Genomic DNA, 22,501 nt, shown 5'->3' with positions numbered 1-22,501 from the left:
GTGTTCCCCTGTGGACCCATCCACCCAACCCACGCACCCTAGCAAGTGCCCCTACAATGCAGTTCCCACCCTGCTGCACACAGTAAGGAGCCTTGGCTGAGACTGCTTCACCCCAAAGTGGCTCTCGCCCCACAGCACACCTGCAATAACTGGTGGGCCTTGCAGTCAGCCACACCAGGGGCTAGCCCTGCACACCAGTACACCCACAGTAGCCACCCCCCACTGTGTGCTTGCAGTAGCTGCTGCTGGACATTGCAGCCAGCAGGAGGGTGCACACAGTCCACACAAGGGCCACTACTGGAGCGCCTGGTTCTGGTGACCAAAGGGAATTGTCCTTTTGGGCTCCACAGGAAACCTTCTATATAGGGCCACTCTTTCAAGACCTGGAGATGTAACTGATCTACCTAACAGATATAATAACAGTAATGGATCAGCCACTTATAGGGCTAGCATGGAAATTAAAAACTGTAGTAAAAACAACAATAATAATTAATGTATATGCAAATAAGAAAGATATAAAATATGATATCAAAAACATAAATGGGAGATTAAAATGTAGCACTTTTAGAATGTGTTTGAACTTAAGTGACCATCAAGAAAAAGACTGCTAATACAGGAGGGTATTATAGATGAACCTTATGGTAACCACAAACCAAAACCCAATAATAACTGCACCTGTGTGCATGCGCGCGCGCGCGCGCACACACACACACACACACACACACACAGGAATCCAAACATTACACTAAATAAAGTCACCAAATCATAAGGAAAGAGCAAGGGAAGAAAGGAACAGAGAAGAGCTACTAAAACAACCAGAAAACAAAATATCAATAAGTACTTACCTATCAAAAATTACTTAAAAAAAATTTTTTTAAAGAGAGAGAAAGCACGTGAGCAGGGAAGGGGAAGAGATAGAGGGGAGAAGAGAGGATCTGAAACCGGCTCTGTGCTGACAGCAGAGAGCCTGATGTGGGGCTGGAACTCATGAATGATGAGATCACGACCTGGCCTGAAGTCCGACACTTAACTCACTGAGCCACCCAGGAACCCCCCAAAATTACTTTAAATGTAAATGGACTAAATGCTCCAATCAAAAGATACACGGTAAGCAAATAGATAAGAAACCAAGACTCATCCATATGCTGCCTAAAGGAGACTCACTTCAGACTTAAAGACATACATACAATGAAAGCGAAGAGATGGAAAAAGATATTCCATGAAAATGGAAATAAAAAAAGAAAGCTGCAGTAGCAACATTTATATCAGACTAAATAGACTTTAATACAAAGACCGCAAAAAAAGAAAAAGGGCATTACATAACAATGAAAAGATAAATCCTACAAGAAGATATAATAACCATATCTATGCACCCAAAGTAGGAACACCTAAATATATAAAACAAGTATAAACACTTAAAAAAGAAACTGACAATAATGCAATAATAGTGTGGGACTTCAATAACCCATTTACATCAATGGATGGATCATCCAAACAGAAAATCAAGACAGAAACAATGGCCTTAAACAACATAATAGACCAGATAGACTTTAATGATATACACATAATACTCCACTCCCAAACAACAGAATGCATATTCTGTTCAAGTGCACGTGGAACATTCTCCAGGATAGATCACATGTTAGACTACAAAAAAGTCTCAACAAATTTAAGAAGACTGACTTTATATCAATCATCTTTTCTAACCACAAGAGTGTGAAACCAGAAATTGCAAGAAAAAAATAAAAAACACAAATATCTGGAGGCTAAACAACATGCTACTAAACAACCAATGGGTCAATAAAGAAATCCAAGAGGAAATCCAAAAATACCTGGAGACAAATAAAAATGGAAACACTTTCCAAAACTAGAAGATGTAGCAAAAGCAGTTCTAAGAGGGAATTTTAAAGCTATACAGGTCTAACTCAAGAAACGAGAAAAATATCAAACAATCCAACTTCACCAAAAGGGACCAAAAAAAAAAAAAGAAGAAGAAACAAAGCCCAAAGTTAACAGGAGGAAGGAAACAATAAAGATCAGAGTGGAAATACATGAAATGGAGATTGAAAAAAAAAAACCCAGAAAATCAATCAAACTAAGAATTGGTTCTTTGAAAAGATAAACTAATTTGATAAATCTCTGGCCACAGACACACACACACACACACACATACACATCCCAAAAAGAGAGAACCCAAATAAAATAAAAAATGAAAGAAAACTTACATGTGACACCACAAAAATACAAAGGATTATAAGAGATTACTATGAATAATTATATGCCACAAACTGGATAGCTTGGAAATAAAGGATAAATTCCTAGAAACAGGTAATCTTCTAAGACTGAATCAAGAAGAAATAGAAAACCCTAACAGACCGATTATTAGCAATGAAATTGAATCCATATTTTAAAAATTCCCAACAAAGAGAAGTTCAGGATAAGACAGCTTCAGGTAAATTCTACCAAGCATTTAAAGAAGAGTGGGGGTGCTCAGGTGGCTGGCTCATCTGGTTAAGTGTCCACTTCAGCTCAGGTCATGACCCCACAGTTTGTGAGTTTAAGCCCCACCTAAGGCTCTGTGTTGACAGCTCAGAGCCTGGATCCTGCTTTGGATTTGTGATTTGTGTCTCCCTCTCTCTCTCTCTCTCTCTCCCCTGCTCATACTCTGTCTCTCGCTCTCTCTCAAAAATAAATAAATAACAACAAAATATTCTAAAATATAATAATAAAATAGAGTTAATACCTAGTGTTCTCAAAATATTCCAAAAAGTTGAAGAGGAAGGAACATTTCCAAATTCATTCTACAACACCAGTATTACCCTAATAGTAAAACTGGGCAAAGAAAATACAAAAAAAAAATTACAGTACAATATCCTGTACAAATATATATAACTGGACAGCCAAAGTACAAAAGAATGAAACTGGACCACTGTCATATATCAAATACAAAAATTAACTCAAAATGGATCGGAGATTTAAACACAACATTTGAAACCATAAAATTCCTAGGAAAATACATGGCAAGCTCCTTGACTTTGGTTCTGGCAATGATTTTTTTGTATTTGACACCAAAAGCAAAGGCAACAAAAGCAAAAATCAAGTGGGACTAAATCAAGTTAAAAACCTTCTGCAGAGCAAAGGAAACCAACAGTGAAATAAAAAGGCAACCTACCGAATAGGAGAATTTGTAAATCATATATCTGATAAAGGGTTAATACCAAAAATAAAGAATTCATGGGCATCTGGGTGGCTCAGTCGGTTAAGCATCTGACTCTGGATTTTGACTCAGGTCATGATCTCATGGTTTGTGAGTTCTAGCTGAACATTTGGCTCTGCACTGACAACACAGAGCTGGTGTGGGATTCTCTCTCTCTCCCTCCCCAGCTTATGTTCTCCCTCTCTCAAAATAAATAAACATAAAAAAAAGAAAATAATCTATCTCCATTAACCTTTAAGAAAACAAAAACAAAATAAAGGACTCATGCAACTCATGCAAAAAACCAAACAACTTTACTTAAAAATGGGCAGAGGATCTGAATAGACATTTTTCTAAAAACAACATAGAGATGGTTACACAGTATATGAAAACATACTCAACATCACTCATCACCAAGGAAATGCAAATCAAAACCACAATGAGATAATCTCACACATTAGAATGGCTATTACTAAAAAGACAAGAAATAACAAGTATTAGCAAAGATGTGGAGAAAAGGGAACACTTGTACAGTTAGTAGCAAAGTAACTTGGTTCAGTCACTATGGATGACAGTAAGGCAGTTCCTCAAAAAATTAAAAATAGAACTATCACATGATCCAGTAACTCCACTTCCGGGTATTTACCATAGAAAATGAAAACACTGACTCATTACCATACATACGTACCCCCATGTTTACTGCCAGCATTGTTTTACAACAGTCAAGATTACAATGGAAGTAACCTAAGTATCTATCGATAGACAAAAAAAAAAAAAAAATATATATATATATATATATATATATATATATATATATATATAGTTGCCATTTGCAACAACATGAGTGGACCCTCAGGGCACTATGTTGAGTGAAGGAAGAGAAAGACAAACACCATTAAGATCTCCTTATATGTGGAATCTTAAAATAACAACAACAACAGACAAACAAAAAACCTAGTTCATAGATACAAAGAACAGACTGGTGGTGGCCAGAGGCAGGGGAAAGAAGAGGGGGAGTGAAACTGGCAAAGGGGATCAAAAAGTACAAACTTCCAGAGGCACCAGTGTGGCTCAGATGGTTAAGCGTCCAACTCTTGATTTCAGTTCATGGGATCAAGCCTTGCATTGGGCTCTACACGGACAGTGAGAGGCTGCTTGGGATTCTGTCTCCCTCCCTCTCTCTCTACCCCTCCCCTGCTAACATATGCTCTTTCTCTCAGAATTAAAAAAAAAAAAGTACAAACTTCCAGTTATAAAATAAATAAGTCGTGGAGATATACAGCATGGTGACTGCAGCTAATAATACTGTATGGCATATTTGAAAGGTGCTAAGACCGTAGATCTTAAAAGTTCTCAACACAAGAAAAAAAAAGTCCTATAACTATATATATGGTGACGGATGTTAACTAGAATTACTGTGGTGATCATTTTGCAATCTATACAAATGTCAATTATTATGTTGTATACCTCAAATTACTATGTTATATGTTGCTATATCTCAATAAAAAAATGGGTAAGAGATTTGAAAAGATGCTTCACAAATGAAGATATATGAATGGCCAACAAGAGCATTAGTCATCAGAGAAATTCAAATTAAAGCCACAGGGAGATAACATTATCCATCCACCAGAGTAACTAAGATTAAAAGGATTGAGAACACCGATGCTGATGAGTTTATGAAAAAACCAGAACTTTCATATATTTCTGGTAGGAGCATAAAATGACACAACCACTTTTGAGATAATTTGACAGTTTCTTACTAGAAGCAATTTTCCATCTACGTATATATACAATAGAATCAGTACAAACGTCACTAAAGAATAGTGTCACTATGTGTAATAGCCAAAAATTAGAAACAGCTCAAATGACTATTAACAGTTAAATGGCTACATGGTATATATTCCTATAATGGAATACTTTACAGAAATGAGAATGACCAGTTGTAGAAGAATCTCACACAGTGCTAAGCCAGACAGACACAAAAGAAAGCTGCTTTTATTATTCCACCTATGTAAAAGTTCAAAATAAGGAAAACCTAATCTATCCTGAAATATAAGAGAGTGATTACCTCTGGATGGTAAATCCTGGGAAGGACAAGAGGGACTTCTGGGGCTCTGGTTTTATCTGGCTGTGTTTATGTGAATGGTTGTTAATTATTAAAAATTCATCAAGAAATATATTTATGATTTTTGGTATTTCTTTGGATGCAGGTTATATTTTAATAAAACTTCCCTTAAAAAACTAGAGGGGAAAGGGGCACCTGGGTGGCTCAGTTGGTTGAGCATTGGACTTCAGCTCAGGTCAGGATCTCATGGCTTTGAGTTTGAGCCCCACATCAGGCTCCATGCTGACAGCATGTAGCCTGCTTCAGATCCTCTGTCCTCTCTCTCAGCCACTTCCCCGCTTGGGCTCTCTTGCAAATGAACATTTAAAATTAAAAAAAAAAATACCAGAGAGGAAAGATGAACCACCTACAAAGGATCAGGAATTAGATGACTAACCTCTTTTACCTCAATAACAAGAGCTAGAAGGCCACAGTATCTTAAACAAGCAAAATAAACAAACAAACAAAAAACAAAAACAAAAAAAACCCCAACCCCCCCCGAAATCTCAACCTAGAATTCTATATCAAAGTATTATTTAAGAATGAAGATAAACTATTTCCATATTTTAAATACTATCATTTTCAAATCAAAAGTATATAATTTATCACCAAGAGATCCTTTTTAAGGTAAATTTTAGAAGATGACTTTCAGGAAAAGTCAAATTATCCAAAATTGGGGCATCTGGGTGGTTCAGTCAACAGTCAAGTGTCTGACTTCAGCTCAAGCCATGATCTTGTGATTTGTGGGTTCGAGACCTACATTGGGCTCTGTGCTAACAGCTTGGAGCCTGGAGCCTGCTTCAGATTCTGTGTCTTCCTCTCTCTCTGCCCCTTGCCCACTCATCCCGTTTCTGTCTCTCAAAAATAAATAAAGTTAGGAGCACCTGAGTGGCTCAATCAGTTGAGCAACTGACTTCAGCTCGGGTCATGATCTCACAGTTTGTGAGTTCGAGCCCTGTGTCAGGCTCTCAGCTGACAGCTCAGAGCCTGGAGCCTGCTTCAGATTCTCTCTCCCTCTCCCTCTCTCTGCCCCTCCCTGACTCATGCTATCTCTCAATAATAAATACATGTTAAATTTTTTTTTTAAATAATAAATGTTAAAATTTTTTTTAAATTATCCAAGATGGAAGGGCTGGATGCAAAAGGAAATGATGAGCACATATACTGATAAATATGTAGGCAAATCCAAATAAATGTTGACTGTATAAAATGGGTACAAAAATGTTTGATTTGTATGAGAAAAATAGGATGGGACCAATATAAAGTCCAGTATAATTGTTCAAACTCCAAGCTATTCTAAGGTCCTTGTATTATTCATGAGAAGAGTAAAAATACTGCTTAACTTTAAACATTCATGTTATAAAAGCTAGGATAAAAATTGAAATAGACAAAAACATATAAATTCCAAAAAAGTTGATTGAACAAAACTGAATACAAAAAGGGGGAGAAAAACTCCTTCAATCCAAAAGATGACAAGGAGGAATACAAAGAGATAAACCTAAAGTTATAGAAATAAATAAAGAGTGAAATGGAAAAATCTACCATTTGAAAGAGTATTAGAATGTATTAAAAAATCACAGAATGAAGGCTAGCCCCATAATTTGGCTATAATCTGTCAACAAGAGCTACACAGAAGGTAAGGGTGAAAAGTCAGGAAATGGAAAACAATAACACTTGTAGAAAAAAATATATGATATCTTGGATTTGCTTTAAAATATCACCACAAAGAAGTGAACTGGGGAGGGAAGGTAGATAAAACAAGCATGCCAAATTGATAATTGTTGAAGGCAGGTGATGGACACATGAGAATTCATTACGCTCTTCCAACTTGGATATTCTAAATTGCTTTTGTAGTAATAAACAAGTGTAAAATGACACAGAAAAAGATATTCCAGAAGAATACTAACCCAAAGTAACTTGGGATAGCTATATATATATCAGATGAAAGGTAAAAGCATCGCTAGAAGATAATAAGAATATCAATTCACCTAAAAGATGTAAAAGTTCTATTTTTTATGCACCTAATTATATAGCCTCAGAAATATATGGAAAAAAATTGAAAGAACTACAAGAAAAGAAAAATACATCAATCACTATATTGGGGAAATTTTAACACATCTGTTTCAGCAATTGTAACACACACACACACACACACACACACACACCATGAGTTAGAAAATTTGAACAACACAATGAATAAATTTAGCCTAATAGTCCAAAAACTGGAGAAGGCTGATTTTTCAAGAATAGTCACACATTTGCTGTGCCTGGGTGGCTCAGTCAGTTAAGCGTCCAACTTTGGCTCAGGTCATGATCTCACAGTTCGTGGGTTCGAGCCTCGTGTCGGTTTCTCTACTGGCAGCTAGCTCAGAGCTTGGAGCCTGCTTCGGATTCTGTGTCTCCCTCTCTCTCTGACCCTCCCCTGCTCACGCTATCTCTCTCTCTCTCAGAAATAAATTTTAAAAAAACATTAAAAAATTAAAACAAAGTCACACATTTTACAAAAATGTCACACATAAAAAGATCTTGGGAAAAGTTTGATATACATCAGAGTTAGCATATATATCAGAGGAAAGCTGTAAATTATGGTAAAATTGTTATCCATGTGGGGAAAGAAAATATTGGATCCTTATACCTCATACCATACACAAAGTAGGTAGGGTCACCTGGGTGGCTGAGATGGTTAAGTGTCTATTCTTGGTTTTGGCTCAGGTCATGATCTCTTGGTTTGTGGGTTTGAGCCCCACATGGGGCTCTGTGCTGCCAGTGCAAAGCCCGCTTGGGGTTCTCTCTCCCTCTCTCTACACCTGTCCTGCTCGCTTGCTCATTCTCTCTCTCTCAAAATAAATAAACATTAAAAAATAAGTCCAGGTTGATTAATGACCCAAATATAAAATGTGAAACTTTAAAACTTTTAGAATATCTTTATCATCTCTGGATAGAAGAGTGTAGTATTTTTGAATCTACAATAATTCAGGATGGTGACTCTTTGGGTAGAAGGCAAAAAATAAGAGAGGGAGATACAATCATACAGGTATACATGAAGGCTTCAACTTTACTGGCAATGATGGATTCAGTAGCTGGTAGGCACACAGATACTCATTATATTAGTCTTTTATCTTCTTCACATCAGAAGCATTTTACAAAGAATTATTTTTTAAAAAATTTTAATGTTTATTTATTTTTGAGAGAGAGAGACGGAGACAGAGCATGAGTGGGGGAGGGGCAGAGAGAGGAGACACAGGATCTGACGCAGGGTTCAAGCGAGATCATGACCTGAGCTGAAGTCGGATGCTTAACTGACTGAGCCACCCAGGTGGCCCTACAATGAATTCTTAAATGTAAAACAAACACCTGTGTACACCAAGGAATACATACTAAACAGTTCAACCATGAAATTAGGGTGAAATGGATTAGATAGAATCCATGTAAATAGAAAAGAAAATAATGTGAAAAACTTAACAAAGGAAATCCTAGTTAGAAGGTAGAGGAAGTGGGAGTAATTAAGAACATCTCTTCAGATATGGAGACCAAGAGAATAAGTGGAAATCCAGTCTTTGAATAGTCTCCACTTTTATATAATTTAAAAAAATCTTTCACTTTATCTTATTCAACATTTCAAATTATGTATTATTACTATATTACAGATAGGAGTCAGATATTATAAATAATGCAGCCAGAGTTTTCTTGGCTCCAAAGCCAGTATTCCCTTCCATTATAACACACTGGCCTCAACAGAAATGGACCAGAGGGGAAGCTAGCACACATGCACATATATGCATGCTCATCAAGTAGTCTTTAAAAGATGTTTGCATAGAACAAAAATTGTATGGTCTTTGAATACAGTAGTGTTAGTTGCCTCACTGGGATCTACTTATAGAACAAGCCTCAACCGAACATTCACAGGATTTTGGAGGTTATTCAACCTAGCATAGTTCTACAGAAAAAAATAAAACTTCTCAAGCTACACTTTTAGGTATCATGTGCCCCTCTTTCTAAAGTACTACCTGAATCTCATAATACTACTAGTTATCTTAAGCCACATTCTGCCATAAAATATGAAATAGGGAAAATTTGACATCCATTTCAATAGTTATGAATATTTCCTTCAATAGAATATTGAGTGACCTGAATCCTTTTTCATGGATATCTGTTTATGTCAATAAGTACCATCAGCTACATGAGGGCCTTAATAAATGTTTTCTGGATGAAAGAATAAAACAGAGCCTGGGTGGTTCAGTCAGTTGAGTATCTGACTCCTGATTTTGGCTCAGTCATGATTCCAAGGTTGTGGGACGGAACCCCATGTTGGGCTACATGCTGAGTGTGGAGACTGCTGGATTCTCTGTCTCTCTTTCTCTCTCCCTCTGCCCCTCTCCCCTGCGTGCATGTTTGTTTTCTCTCTCTAAAATAAAAAATAAATTAAAAAAAAACAGAAAATGAATGAATGCACATAAAACATCGTAACTTGGCTTCCCACCTCATTCTAGCTCACCAAGTTTCCCAGATAATTCTCAGTGGTACCACTCTTCTACACTGGGAAATCCTAAAGCAGGTATGCCCCAAAGGCCTGCTAAAGCTTTTAAAATTCTATGGTTTCTTTTTAAGTCAGTATATCTCAAAATACATACTTAAATAATTTAGTGACAAAAATTCTGAATCCTTTAAATCATAAAAGTAATAAAACTGAAAACTAATAGAATTTGGTAGAAGAGAACTGTAAGCAGGATGGGAATGGAGAAATAGATGATAGTAAGTTCTTTAGTAGGAACCAGGATTTTCAGTGTTGAAGAGATAAAGATATAAAAGAGATTAAGTAAAAACTCTATAGTCCTGGATTTGAATTAGTATGAATTAGTATAAAATCATAAGGTGCTTTATCTTCAAAAAGATATTTTCATATTTATATAATTTATAATTTGTATAATTTACATATAATTTATATAATACCTATTCCTAACAAAATATGTTAAATCATACTTAAGATGATGTATAAATCTTGTTTATGTAATCACATTAACAAAAGTTCATGTTCTATTTATTTGATTTATACATTTATATGTTATCTATGTATTTAAATGTACAAAATCTTTTAGCTCTACCTGGCAAAAAGTCCAAAAAACAATTACCAGCCCATTAGCCATGACTTACCTAGCACAAGATTATGCTCTGGAAATACTATTTGCCATTGAAAGAAACCAAAGTTTCTTGAAAAAATGGGAGATTCCCGTCTGGGGCAGCCAAAAATGTACGAGATAGGTCTTTCATGCCAGATCCTTCCATACCAGATACAGAGGAAATTATCAAACACTACCAGGAACACTCAAAAGGATTCAGAGACAACTTGAAGAGGCTCAACTGGCTAAATACAGGACAGTGTGGGCAACAATAAAAATAGTATAGAAAGCAGTACTTCAAATTTGTTTAAATTTACACTAAAAAATAGTAATTGGTCACTTTTAGAGGATAGAAAACAAATTCTCACTTTGAAAACTGGTTTAAAAAAATGGACAAAAATAAAAGTTTTTTTTTCCTGCCTTTCCTACATAAATTGTACCACTAGATGGCCAGTTTCTTTTTATAGAAGCATTCCAGCCAACACATCAAGAAATGATTGAATAAAAAAAAAAAATCACCATTTTACAATCTGCAATAAATCTATGTATTTAGCAATAATGGTAATGGCTGCTACCATGGTCAAAAGAGAAAATGTACATGTTCTTCTGATGGAAGAACACATGACCACCTAGGAGGTAAGTTTGTCAAAAATATTGCAACTGAACCTGGTCATCTCTCAGTTTGTTGAGAGCAGCAAAATCCAGAGTGTGGAAAATTCTACAGATCAAACAACACCATTTCCTGAACAAACTGCATGGGGGGAAACAGGATAGGATTACATGCAGATTAAAAGAAGCAATTATTAAAGAACAGAATTTGAGGAATGCATATTAAGGTAAGCAAAACTATAAACAAAGGCAACGAAGGGATTCCTATAAAAGTCAAGAAGGGAAAAAGGAGTTGTAGCTGGAACAGGTACATGGAGAAATTATGAAGAGACTGGCAAAGTTCTATTTCTTGGTCTAGTAGAAATAACAAGTGTTGCTCTCCTTACAATTAATTTGTAATTAATCTGTTTTATGTAAAATTTTTGTATCTGTACTATATTTTACAATTAAAAGTGTTTTTTTAAATGTTTAAAAATATATTGGAATAATTTGGGGGAAATGGGTACTCTCATACATTCCTGGAAGGAGCATAAATTGGTACTTAATGAAGATGTTTTGGCAAAGTCTGTAAAAATTACAAATGTACATACCTTTGACTTAATTCCACTTTTAGGTATTTCCCTTATAGTTACTATTATACACATGTATGATATTAAATGCTCTTTATTGCAGGACTCTTGTAAAGGGAAACTACTGGTTACAACCTAGTGGCTACCAATGAGACCAGGTAAGAAATTATAGTGCACTATACAATGGAATTATCACATACTCATAAAAAATGAAGCAACCAAGGTCATCTACACACCCAATGCAATCTCTATAAAAATGCCAATGCAGAAATGGAAAAACCTATCCTAAATTTCATACAGAGGGATCCCAAATAGTCAAAACTTACTACAGTCCAGAAATTGCATATATGGTCAAACGATTTTTTACAAGGGTAAATGACCATTCAAATGGAAAAAGGACAGTCTTTACAACAAATGTTGCTGGGAAAGCTGGATGTCCACATGGAAAAGAATGAAGCCGGACCTTACCTAACATCATATACAGTAATTAACTCAAAATGGATCAAATATCTAAATAGAAGAGCTAAAACTTAAAACCTCTTAGAAGAAAACACAGGGCAAAAGCCTCATTGCCTTGTATTTAGCAATGATCTGCTAAATCTTAGATCTGATATCAAAGACACAGGCAATTAAAAAATACAGATAAACTGGACATCATGAAAATTAAAAAAATTTGTGCATGCACAGACAACATCAACAAAGTAAAAACACAGCCCACAGATTGGGAGAAAATATCTGTAAGTTTTCTATCTGATACGGAATTAATATCCAGAGTATATACAGTACTCCTAAAACCTAACAGTAACGACAAAAGACCCAATTTGAAATAAAGGACTCAACTAGACACTTCTCAAGAGACTCAAATGGCCAATAAGTACATAGAAAGATATTCAATATTACTGATCACTAGAGTAGTGTGAACCAAAATTACAATGAGACAGCACCTCATACCCATTATGATGGCTACTGTCAAAAAACCTGAGGGGCGCCTGGGTGGCTTGTCGGTTGAGCCTCCGACTTAGGCTCAGGTCATGATCTCACGGTTCGTGGGTTCGAGCCCTGCGTCGGGCTCTGTGCTGACTGCCAGCTCAGAGCCTGGAGCCTGTTTCGGATTCTGTCTCCCTCTCTCTGTGGCCTTCCCCGGCTCTCTCTCTCTCTCTCTCTCTCAGAAATAAATAAAGCATTTAAAAAAAAAAAAGAAAGAAAAAAAACCCCTGAAAATAACAAGAGCTGGAGAGGATGTGAAGAAATGGGAATCTTAATGCCCTATTGTTGGAAACACAGACTAGCACAGCAGCTATGAAAACCCAGACAGTGATTCCTCAAAAAATTAAAAACAGAATTACCATATGATCCAGCAATTTCACTTCTGGGTATATACCCCCAAAGAATTGAAAACAGGGTCTCTAAGAGATATTTGTAAACACCTGTTCATACTAGCATTATTCACAATAGCCCAGAAGGCGAAAGCAACTCAAGTGTCCAACAATACAAGGATGAATAACCAAAATATGGCCTATACATACATACATGGAATGTTACTCAGCCTTAGAAAGGAAATTCTGAAACATGCTACAATATGAACCCTGAAGACATCACACTAAGTGAAATAGTCCAGTCACAAAAGGACAAACACTGAATGATTCCATTTATATATTTACAGTAGTCAAAATCAGACAGACAGAAAGTAGAATGATGGTTGCCAGGGGCTAGGAAGAGGGGAGAATGGAGTTATTGTTTAATGGGAATAGAATTTCAGTTTTACAGGGTGAAAAAAGCTATGGAGTTGGTTGCATAACATTATGAATGTCTTTAATATTACTGAACTGTACCCTTAAAAGTGGCTAATTTGGTAAATTTTGTTATGTGTATTTTACAATACAAAACTGAATAAGGAAAAACTTGAAACGGATCACAGACCTACATGTAAAAGGTAAGACTTTAAAACTTCTAGAACATGGTAACACAAAATCTTTGGGACTTTGGAATAGGATAAACAAAGATTTCTTCAGCAGGACACAGAAAGCATGAATAATGAAATTAAAAACTTGATTGGGGTACCTGGGTGACTCAGTTGTTAAGTGCCTGATTAAGGCTCAGGTCACGATCTCATGGTTTCTGAGTTCAAGCCCTGTGTCAGACTTTCTGCTGTCAGTGCCGAGTCTGCTTTGGAACCTCTGTCCCCACTCTCTCCGCCCCTCTCTCCCCCAAAATAAACACTTAAAAAAAATGCTTTAAAGGAAAAACAAAAACAACAAAACCCTGATAACCTAGACTTCCTCACGATTTTAAATTTTTTTTAAATACAGTTTATTGTTAAGTTGGTTTCCATATAACACCCAGCGCTCATCCCAACAAGTACCCTCCTCCATGCCCATCACCCTCTTCCCCTCTCCTCCACCCTCCCATCAGTCCTCAGTTTGTTCTCAGTATTTAAGAGTCTCTGATGGTTTGCCTCCCTTCCTCTCATTTTTTCCCGTTCTCCTCCCATGTAGTCCTCTGTTAAGTTTCTCTTGTTCCACATATGAGTGAAAACATATGGTATCTGTCTTTCTTTGACTGACTTATTTCACTTAGCATAATACTCTCGAGTTCCATCCACAATGCGACAGATGGTCAGATTTCATTTTTTCTCATTGCCATGTAGTACTCCATTGTACATATAAACCACATCTTCTTGATCCATTTGTCAGTTGATGGACATTTAGGCTCTTAACATGATTTGATTATTGTTGAAAGTGCTGCTATGAACATTGGGGTACATGTGCCCCTATGCATCAGCACTTCTGTATCCCTTGGGTAAATTCCTACTAGTGCTATTGCTGGGTCATGGGGGAGTTCTACTAATTTTCTGAGGAACCTCCACACTGTTTTGAGTGGGGCTGCACCAGTTTACATCCCCACCAAGAGTGTGAGAGGGTGCCTGTTTCTCCACATCCTCCCCAGCATGTATAATCTCTTGATTTGTTCATTTTAGCCACTCTAACTGGTGTGAGGTGGTATCTCAGTGTGGTTTTGATCTGTATTTCCCTGATGATGAGTGACACCGAGCATCATTTCATGTGTCTGTTGGCCATCTGGATGTCCTCTTTGGAGAAGTGTCTGTTCATGTCTTCTGATTCCCTTGCCTTTGGAGATGTGTCGAGTAACAAATTGCTGCAGCTGAGGTCAAGGAGGTTGCTTCCTGCTTTTTCCTCTAGGGTTTTGATACTTTCCAGACTCACGTTCAGGTCCTTTATCCATTTTGAGTTTATTTTTGTGTATGGTGTAAGCAAGTGGCCTAGTTTCATTCTTCTGCATGTTGCTGTCCAGTTCTCCCAGCACCATCTGTTAAAGAGGCTGTTTTCCATTGGATACTCTTTCCTGCTTTGTCAAAGATTAATTGGCCATACATTTGTGGGTCTAATTCTGGGTTCTCTATTCTATTCCATTGGTCTATGTGTCTGTTTTTGTGCCAATACCATGCTGTCTTGATGATAACAGCTTTATAGTAGAGGCTAAAGTCTGGGATGGTGATGCCTCCCGTTTTGGTTTTCTTCTTCAATATTACTTTGGCTATTTGGGGTCTTTGGTGGTTCCATACAAATTTTAGGATAGTTTGTTCTAGATTTGAGAAGAATGCCGGTGTAATTTTGATTGAGATTGCATTGAACACATAGATTACTTTGGGTAGTAATGACATTTTAACAAAATTCATTCTTCCAATCCATGAGCACGGAATGTTTTTCCATTTCTTTATGTCTTCTTCAATTTCCTTCATAAGTTTTCTATAGTTTTCAGCATACAGATCTTTTACATCTTTGGTTAGGTTTATTCCTAGGTATTTTATGGGTTTTGGTACAATTGTGAATGAGATCAGTTTCTTGATTTCTTTTTCTGTTGCTTCATTATTGGTGCATAAAAATGCAACCGATTTCTGTACGCTGACTTTGTACTCTGCGACTTTGCTGAATTCAGGAATCAGTTCTAGCTGACTCCTGGTGGAGTCTGTCAGGTTTTCCACGTAGAGTATCATGTCATCTGCAAAAAGGGAAAGTTCGATTTCATCTTTGTCAATTCTGATGCCTTTTACAAACTTTTGTTGTCTGATTGCTGATGCTAGGACTTCCAACACTATGTTAAACAACAGTGGTGAGTGGACATCCCTGTCGTGTTCCTGATTTCAGGAGGAAAGCTCAGTTTTTCCTCATTGAGGATGATATTAGCTGTGGGCTTTTCATAAATGGCTTTTATGATGTTTAAGTAGGTTCCTTCTGCTGTTTGAAATATACCAACAAGAAAATGAAAAAGCAAGCTGCTGACTGGGAGAAAATATTTGTAACATCTACATCTGAGAAAGGACTTCTATCTAGAATATATTAAGAACTATTATGATTCAATAATAAAAAGAAAAACCGACGTAAAAATTGGCAGGGGTACCTGGGTGGCTCAGCCGGTTGAGTGTCCGACTCTTGGTTTTGGCTTAGGTCATGATCTAGTGGTTTTGTGAGTTCAAGCCCTGCCTCAGGCTCTGAGCTGACTACTTGGAGCCTGCTTGGGATTCTCAAGCTCCCTGTCTCTGCCCCTCCCCCACTCGTGCTATATCTCTCAAATAAACTTTAAAAAAGAGGGCGAAAGATCTGAATAGATATTTCACAACAGAAGCTACACAAATGACCAATAAGCATAGAAAAGAGTGCTCAATGTCATTAGTCTTCAGGAGGATGCAAATTAAACTACAATGATACCACAATGTATCCCTAGAATGGCTAAAATGTGTTGGTGGGGATGTGGAGGAACTAGACTCATACATTGCTTATGGGAATGTAAAATAGTGCAACCACTTTGCAAATCAATTTGGCAGTTTCTCCTAGAATTAACATATATTTCCCTTATGATCCAAGAAAAAATTTCCCAAGAGAAATGAAAGCATGTCTACAGAAAGACTTTCGCACAAATATTCATAGACTTTCACACAAATATTCATAGCAACTTTATTTATGATGGCCAGACACTGGGAAGAACTCAAAAGTCCAACAAGTAAATGGATAAACAAAATCGGATATATCTATACGGAGTATCACTCAGCTATGCAAAGGAGTGAACTACACACAGTGACGAATCTTAAAAACACTATGCTAAGTGAAATAAGCCAGATTCAAAAAAGTACCCACTACGTGATTCAATGATAGAATAGGTTTTAAAAAATTCTTATAGCCACTGAAAACAGTTCCATGCGTGCCTGGGGCTGCGATTGTGGGATGACAGGAGAGGCAAGAGGAAACCTTTCATAGAGATGCAAATATCTTGTGCCTTGATTGCCTTAAGGATTATTAAAGTATCTATTTGACTTAACTCTTAAAACTGTGTACTTAAACTGGATGCATATTATTGTATGTAAATTATAGCTTAGTACAGTTGGTTAACATTTTCTGCACACTAGAAGACATAAACAAGGTTTCTCCTTTATAAGATAGGGATGATAATAGTACCTATTTTATATATGTGCTATGATGAGTAAAATGGGTTAGGGTTAGGCCAGAGCTTGGTATATAATAAAAACTCAAAAAAAATGTTGGTGAGACAAAATTTTATTTAAGATAAATAAGTGCACAACAGAGTCACTATAAGCCAGTAGTTTTCAAGTCAGGCAATTTTACCCCCTCATCCCTCCGCCTCAGGATACTGGGCAATGTCTGGAGAAATATTTGATTGCCATGACTGGAGAGGTGCTACCTCTAGTGGTAGCATCTAGTGGATAGAGGCCAGGGACACTGCTAAACATCCTACAAGGCACAAAACAGTCTCCACAGCAAAATATAATCTGACCCAAAATGTCAATGCTGCAGAGGCTGAGAAACCCTGCTGTAAACAAAGTGATAGAACAAACCCCAGGTAGAAAAAAATATAAAGTGCACCTAATCAACACAGATTCAAATGCACATATATATATAAATATATATATACACACATCCTCTATAAATCAAAAAGAAAATGTATACATACATATGTATATATACACACATATATATACATAATCCTCTATAAACAAAAAAAAAAAAAGGAAAACAAGCAAATATGAACATGGGCAGTAAACACAGAGATCCTCACCCTGCAGGGAAATGTCAAGTGAACAGGTGAGAGAGCATTCTAAAACCAGTAAAGTGGCAAAAATGAAAAATTCTGACAATACCAAATGTCAATAATGATATAGATATCTGTAGTATACACTGCAGGTGAAAGGGTTATACCCATATAGGAATGTGGAGTGAGTTATAGCCATATATGAATAGGTATAAGAACATATAAATATATATGCATTCTTATTCATGCATTAGGATGAATAGTGATTAAGGATAATAGCTACCTCTAGGGATGAAGTGAGATGGATGGGAGGAACTCACAAGCTATTCTTCACAACAAATCTATGTTGTAGATATTCCTTCTACATGTCTCCAACAATTAAATAATATGCTCAAAGGTACAAAGCCAGCAAGTGGCAGAGCCTGGATTCAGGCCAAGGGTTTTCTACTGCAAAACGCAATCCTGTCCCCAACAGTGGCAAAATATTATGACCGATGCCCTAAGCTGTGACAAAATTAAAGCATTCTTGGAAATATTTCTAGTTTTCATAGAAATAGTCTCAATCAAAATAAGTCTAGAATGGGAAGAAGGGAAAATGGGGTAGACCCAATGCAGAGTAGGCAAGGCAAATGTAAGCTATAGACTTCTCCCCCAGAAAAAATGGACATGAAATTATCTGTATATTTAATATCAGTGGTTCACAAAATCCCTGAGCACTCACTAAAAAGCCTTTGGTTAAGAACATCTGCTTTGCACTGGGTGTTATGTGGAAACTAATTTGACAATAAACTATTTGTAAAAAAAAAAAAAATGTAAAACAATCAAAAAAAAAAAGAACATCTGCTTTAGGAAGAAGAAAAAGAAGGGGGAAATTCAATTATAATATTTGAACGACCATTCAAATTTGTTTGACCAGAGTTGTATTTTATTACCTACTGCAGAAGTATTCCAAACATTGCTCATGGTCAGAAATCTTTTGATTTGCCTCAATAAAATCTAACATTATTCTTACTATAATGAGCTCTTTGCTCCAGCACAATACAAACAATGAGACTGGTGATTACAGGAGGCTTGTACAAATGAATTTAACTAATTCTATCTTGTGTGTAAAGGTTACCTTTGTGGAGGGCTGAAATTAGAACAAAGAACAAGAGATATTAGGCTTAAATAAGAAGTTGGATTTTTTTCCCTATGTCCCATTACTTATAAACTATAGCCTATGTTACGTCCATATTTGCAAAATGCACAAGGTCTAACATCTTTAGTTTTAAAATAAGAATATGCCACACAATCTATTAGTTTGTATTTGTAATGTCCTTTTTATTTGTAATTTATTTTCTTTGTATGTCCTCCTTTTCCACTTTGGGGTAATAGTTCATGTCTTTGCTGCTCTCCAGTCCTCTTCAATATTCCCTCATTCTGCCACGTTTATCTCTTAAGCAGATGTAAAGCACAATATCTTGATTTCATGTATTCTGCTAACCTAGCTACTTTTGAATTAATGTATTTCTTTCCCTCAATAAATACACCTAAACTGGTTACTTTCTTAATTTATCTTTGTGGTAACTGAATGTTTTAATATGAATCTGAAATATCCATAGGATATACTGGTTCAAAATTATACTCCATCCAGCAGTCTTGTTATTTTACAAACACGTGAGTGCTAACTATGAGCAGCAAATGTGCCAAGCAGACAATGGAATTAGCAGACTCTTGCTGGAAGACTTCAAAAGTTAAGCAACATCCTAATAATTTTCCTTAATGATTGATAAAGCAGGTCAACCACAAACTCATCCACAATTTTTTTTCAAATGTTTTGTTGATTTTTGAGAGATAGTACACGCACAAGTGGAGCAGAGAGGGAGGGACAGAGGGAGAAGGACAGAGAATCCCAGGCAGACCCCACACCCACAGCAGTGAGCGGAGGCGGGGCTGGAACCCACCAGTTGCGAGATCAAGACTTGAGCTGAAACTAAGAGCTGGATGCTTAACTGACTGAGCCACCCAGGTGCTCCTTATCCTCAAATATTTGAAAGCTGTGTTTCAGCTTGCGTAACGTTTGGGGAGAAATTACTACATAAAGTGACTACTCGTAAGTTTGGCAATTAATGTTATCTCCTTGGACATTAAAGAATATTTTCTAACTCTAATATATATTTCTTTTTGTGGTTTTTTTTTTTGCTTAACTCTAATACATACATGTGTATATGTATGTACACAAATATACTATTCAAATTTGTACTTTATTATCAGCTCTAAGTGTCTTCTACACTTTGACCGTAACTTTCTTCTTTCCATAATTGAGAAAAATTATTTGTTATAGAGATTGTCCGCATGCCCCAACCTCTTATTCATTTTTTTCAGTGCACTGGAAAGACCAGACTAGAAGTTTTTTTTTTTTTTAATTTTTTTTTTTTAAATTTATTTCTAGGAGAGAGAGAGAGAGACAGCGTGAGCAGGGGAGGGTCAGAGAGAGAGGGAGACAGACTCAGAAACAGGCTCCAGGCTCTGAGCTGGCAGTCAGCACAGAGCCCGACGCGGGGCTCGAACCCACAAACCACGAGATAATGACCTAAGCGAAAGTCGGACGCTTAACCGACTAAGCCACCCAGGCGCCCCCAGACTAGAAGTTTTTAAACCCTGGATTTGAAACCTAGTTCTGTAACAAGCTGGCCACATGATTTTTGCACAACTGACTTAACTTGGCTCTCTGTACATTTTCTTTCCTTTCTAAACAAAGCATGCTAACTGCTGACCTCAAAACGTTGCCCTAAGGATGAAAGGAGATAAAGCATTTCCACTATGGGGCATGCTACTTGGCATAGAAACTGGGCCCAATCTATGGACGATGGACGCTACTCCCCACTTCTAAACTCCCTGGAAAGGACAGGTTTCCCTGAATCTCCGCCATCACAGTAACTAGCAAAGTGCTTCACACATCACAGAAAGGATCCCCACATACTGCTTTAGGAGGAAATCTCTAGCTTTTTGCTAAGTATTTCACTTCTATTACTTTTGAGGCAGCCCTAACTCCAGATTCAGGTACTATACTACCTGACATCCACCATACAGATAATAATATTAAGTTCATGTTATGCTTTTGATAACCTTTCAACAGCTTCCCAGCTTCTTAGAATACAATTAAAACTCTTCACTACGGTGTGTCCGACTTCGGCTCAGGTCATGATCTCACAGTTCGTGGGTTCAATCCTCGCATTGGGCAGCTGTGCTGACAGCTCAGAGCCTGGAGCCTGCTTCAGATTCTGTGTCTCCCTCTCTCTCTCTCTGCCCCTCCCCTGCTCGCTCTGTCTCTCAAAATAAAGACATATTTTTTTTTTTTTTTAAAATATTAAAAGGGGCGCCTGGGTGGCTCAGACGGTTAAGTGTCCGACTTCAGCTCAGGTCATGATCTCACAGTCCGTGGGTTCGATCCCCATGTCGGGCTCTGTGCTGACAGTTCAGAGTCTGGAGCCTGCTTCGGGTTCTGTGTCTCCCTCTCTCTCTGCCGCTCCCCTGCTCGCTCTCTCAAAATAAAATAAAGACATAATTTCTTTAAATATTAAAGAAAAAAAACCCAAAACTCTTTACTAGGTCTAGCGACTTACGTAGTCCCAACCTATTTCCCCCCCTCATGTAACATGTTCTGGTCGTCGCTACCCTCCACCAACCCCTCAAATACTCCAACCTTGTTCCAGCCCGGGGACTGGCTCCTCCACCATTTTCACAGGCTAGGCTACTTATAACATTAGGCTCAACCACAGCCTCCCCAGAGCCCTTCCCTTGATGACTCTGCCTCCTCCATGACCCTATTTTAAATAGTTTAAAGCCAAATCCGCTCTCACGAGTTTCCAGGGGAGATCAGGGGCCGTGTCGACTTTGAGTCCCTATGTATTCCCAGTGCCTAGAACTGTGCCTGGCACAGAGTAAGCGAGTGAGCCCCGGAGCCACCACCCCTCCTAGGCTTTCGGGGAGGGGTCGCGTGGGCGTTCGCTGGGGCAGCACGACCGTCCTCCCAAGCCCAGGTCCCTTTCCTAGGTCTTAAGGGCGAGCACCTCTTTCCCCCCCCGGGGGCCCTCGTTACGACTCGTGGGCGTTCCTCTCGTCGGGTCCCTGGATTCTGGGGAGTTTCGGGCACTGGGGCGCTGTTGCGGCCACAGCGGCTGGCCCTGGCTGCACTCACGAGGCTGCTGGAACATGCACGTGAGGAGTGAGCCTGGTGAGCCAGGGTGTCCCGCGGAATCCGACGGGGCCAGCAACGGGAACAGAACGCCGCGGCGTCAGCCTCGCCCCCCCGTCAGCAAGACTTTCATGGAGACCTCGGAACGCGATGCCGGTCAAGGACAGGGCATTCTTTCAAAAGCCGTGGGAGAAAGCTTGGCGCTGGTCACCAGAAAAGGACTTCCAGGGAACTGACTGGAAAACTCACCGTACATCGTAGGTTGCACATACGCCCCGAGGGAACTACACTGGAGGGAGGAGCGACACCTGAGGGACGAGCGAGCGCGCGCCCAGTTTGCGCAGCCGCGGTAGAAGCCGCACGCCCTCCAGCCAGCTGCGCAGCCGCAGTGGAGGCTCTGTGAGCCTAAGGTGGGGCGCGGGACTGGGGCGGAGCTAGCTCCTCGCGCGCGCTGACGCGACGAGTCGCGGCGGAAGGGTGTGGTCGCGCAGGCGCCGCAGTGGGTCGGGTGGGGGCAAGGAGGCGGGGCCGCGCAGGCGCCGTGAGGGGCGGTAGCGGCGGCGGCGGCGGCGGCGGTGGTAGCGGCGGCAGCTGTGAGGGGGTTCCGGGAAGATGGTGCTGATTAAGGAATTGTGAGTGGGTCTGTGGGTGCGTGCGGGGCTACGC

General features: G+C 38.5%; 1 protein-coding gene across 2 annotated transcripts in view; it reads left to right on the top strand.

The window, feature by feature from the left end:
• The first annotated feature begins 22,389 nt into the window (after positions 1–22,389).
• The window catches only part of PITPNB (phosphatidylinositol transfer protein beta), a 65,322-nt gene continuing 65,210 nt past the window's right edge, over positions 22,390–22,501 (top strand). For both annotated transcript variants that reach the window (XM_039225204.1, XM_039225214.1), the window contains exon 1: positions 22,390–22,467. In XM_039225204.1, coding sequence (XP_039081135.1) covers positions 22,448–22,467 — 20 coding nt within the window. In that variant the 5' untranslated portion in view covers positions 22,390–22,447. The remainder of the gene's footprint in view (positions 22,468–22,501) is intronic.

Source organism: Hyaena hyaena, unplaced genomic scaffold, assembly GCF_003009895.1.
Source record: "Hyaena hyaena isolate Hyena2069 unplaced genomic scaffold, ASM300989v1 scaffold_19, whole genome shotgun sequence".
Taxonomy (NCBI): domain Eukaryota; kingdom Metazoa; phylum Chordata; class Mammalia; order Carnivora; family Hyaenidae; genus Hyaena; species Hyaena hyaena.
Note: the sequence above shows the minus strand (reverse complement) of the source record. Positions and strands in the feature narration are given on the sequence as shown.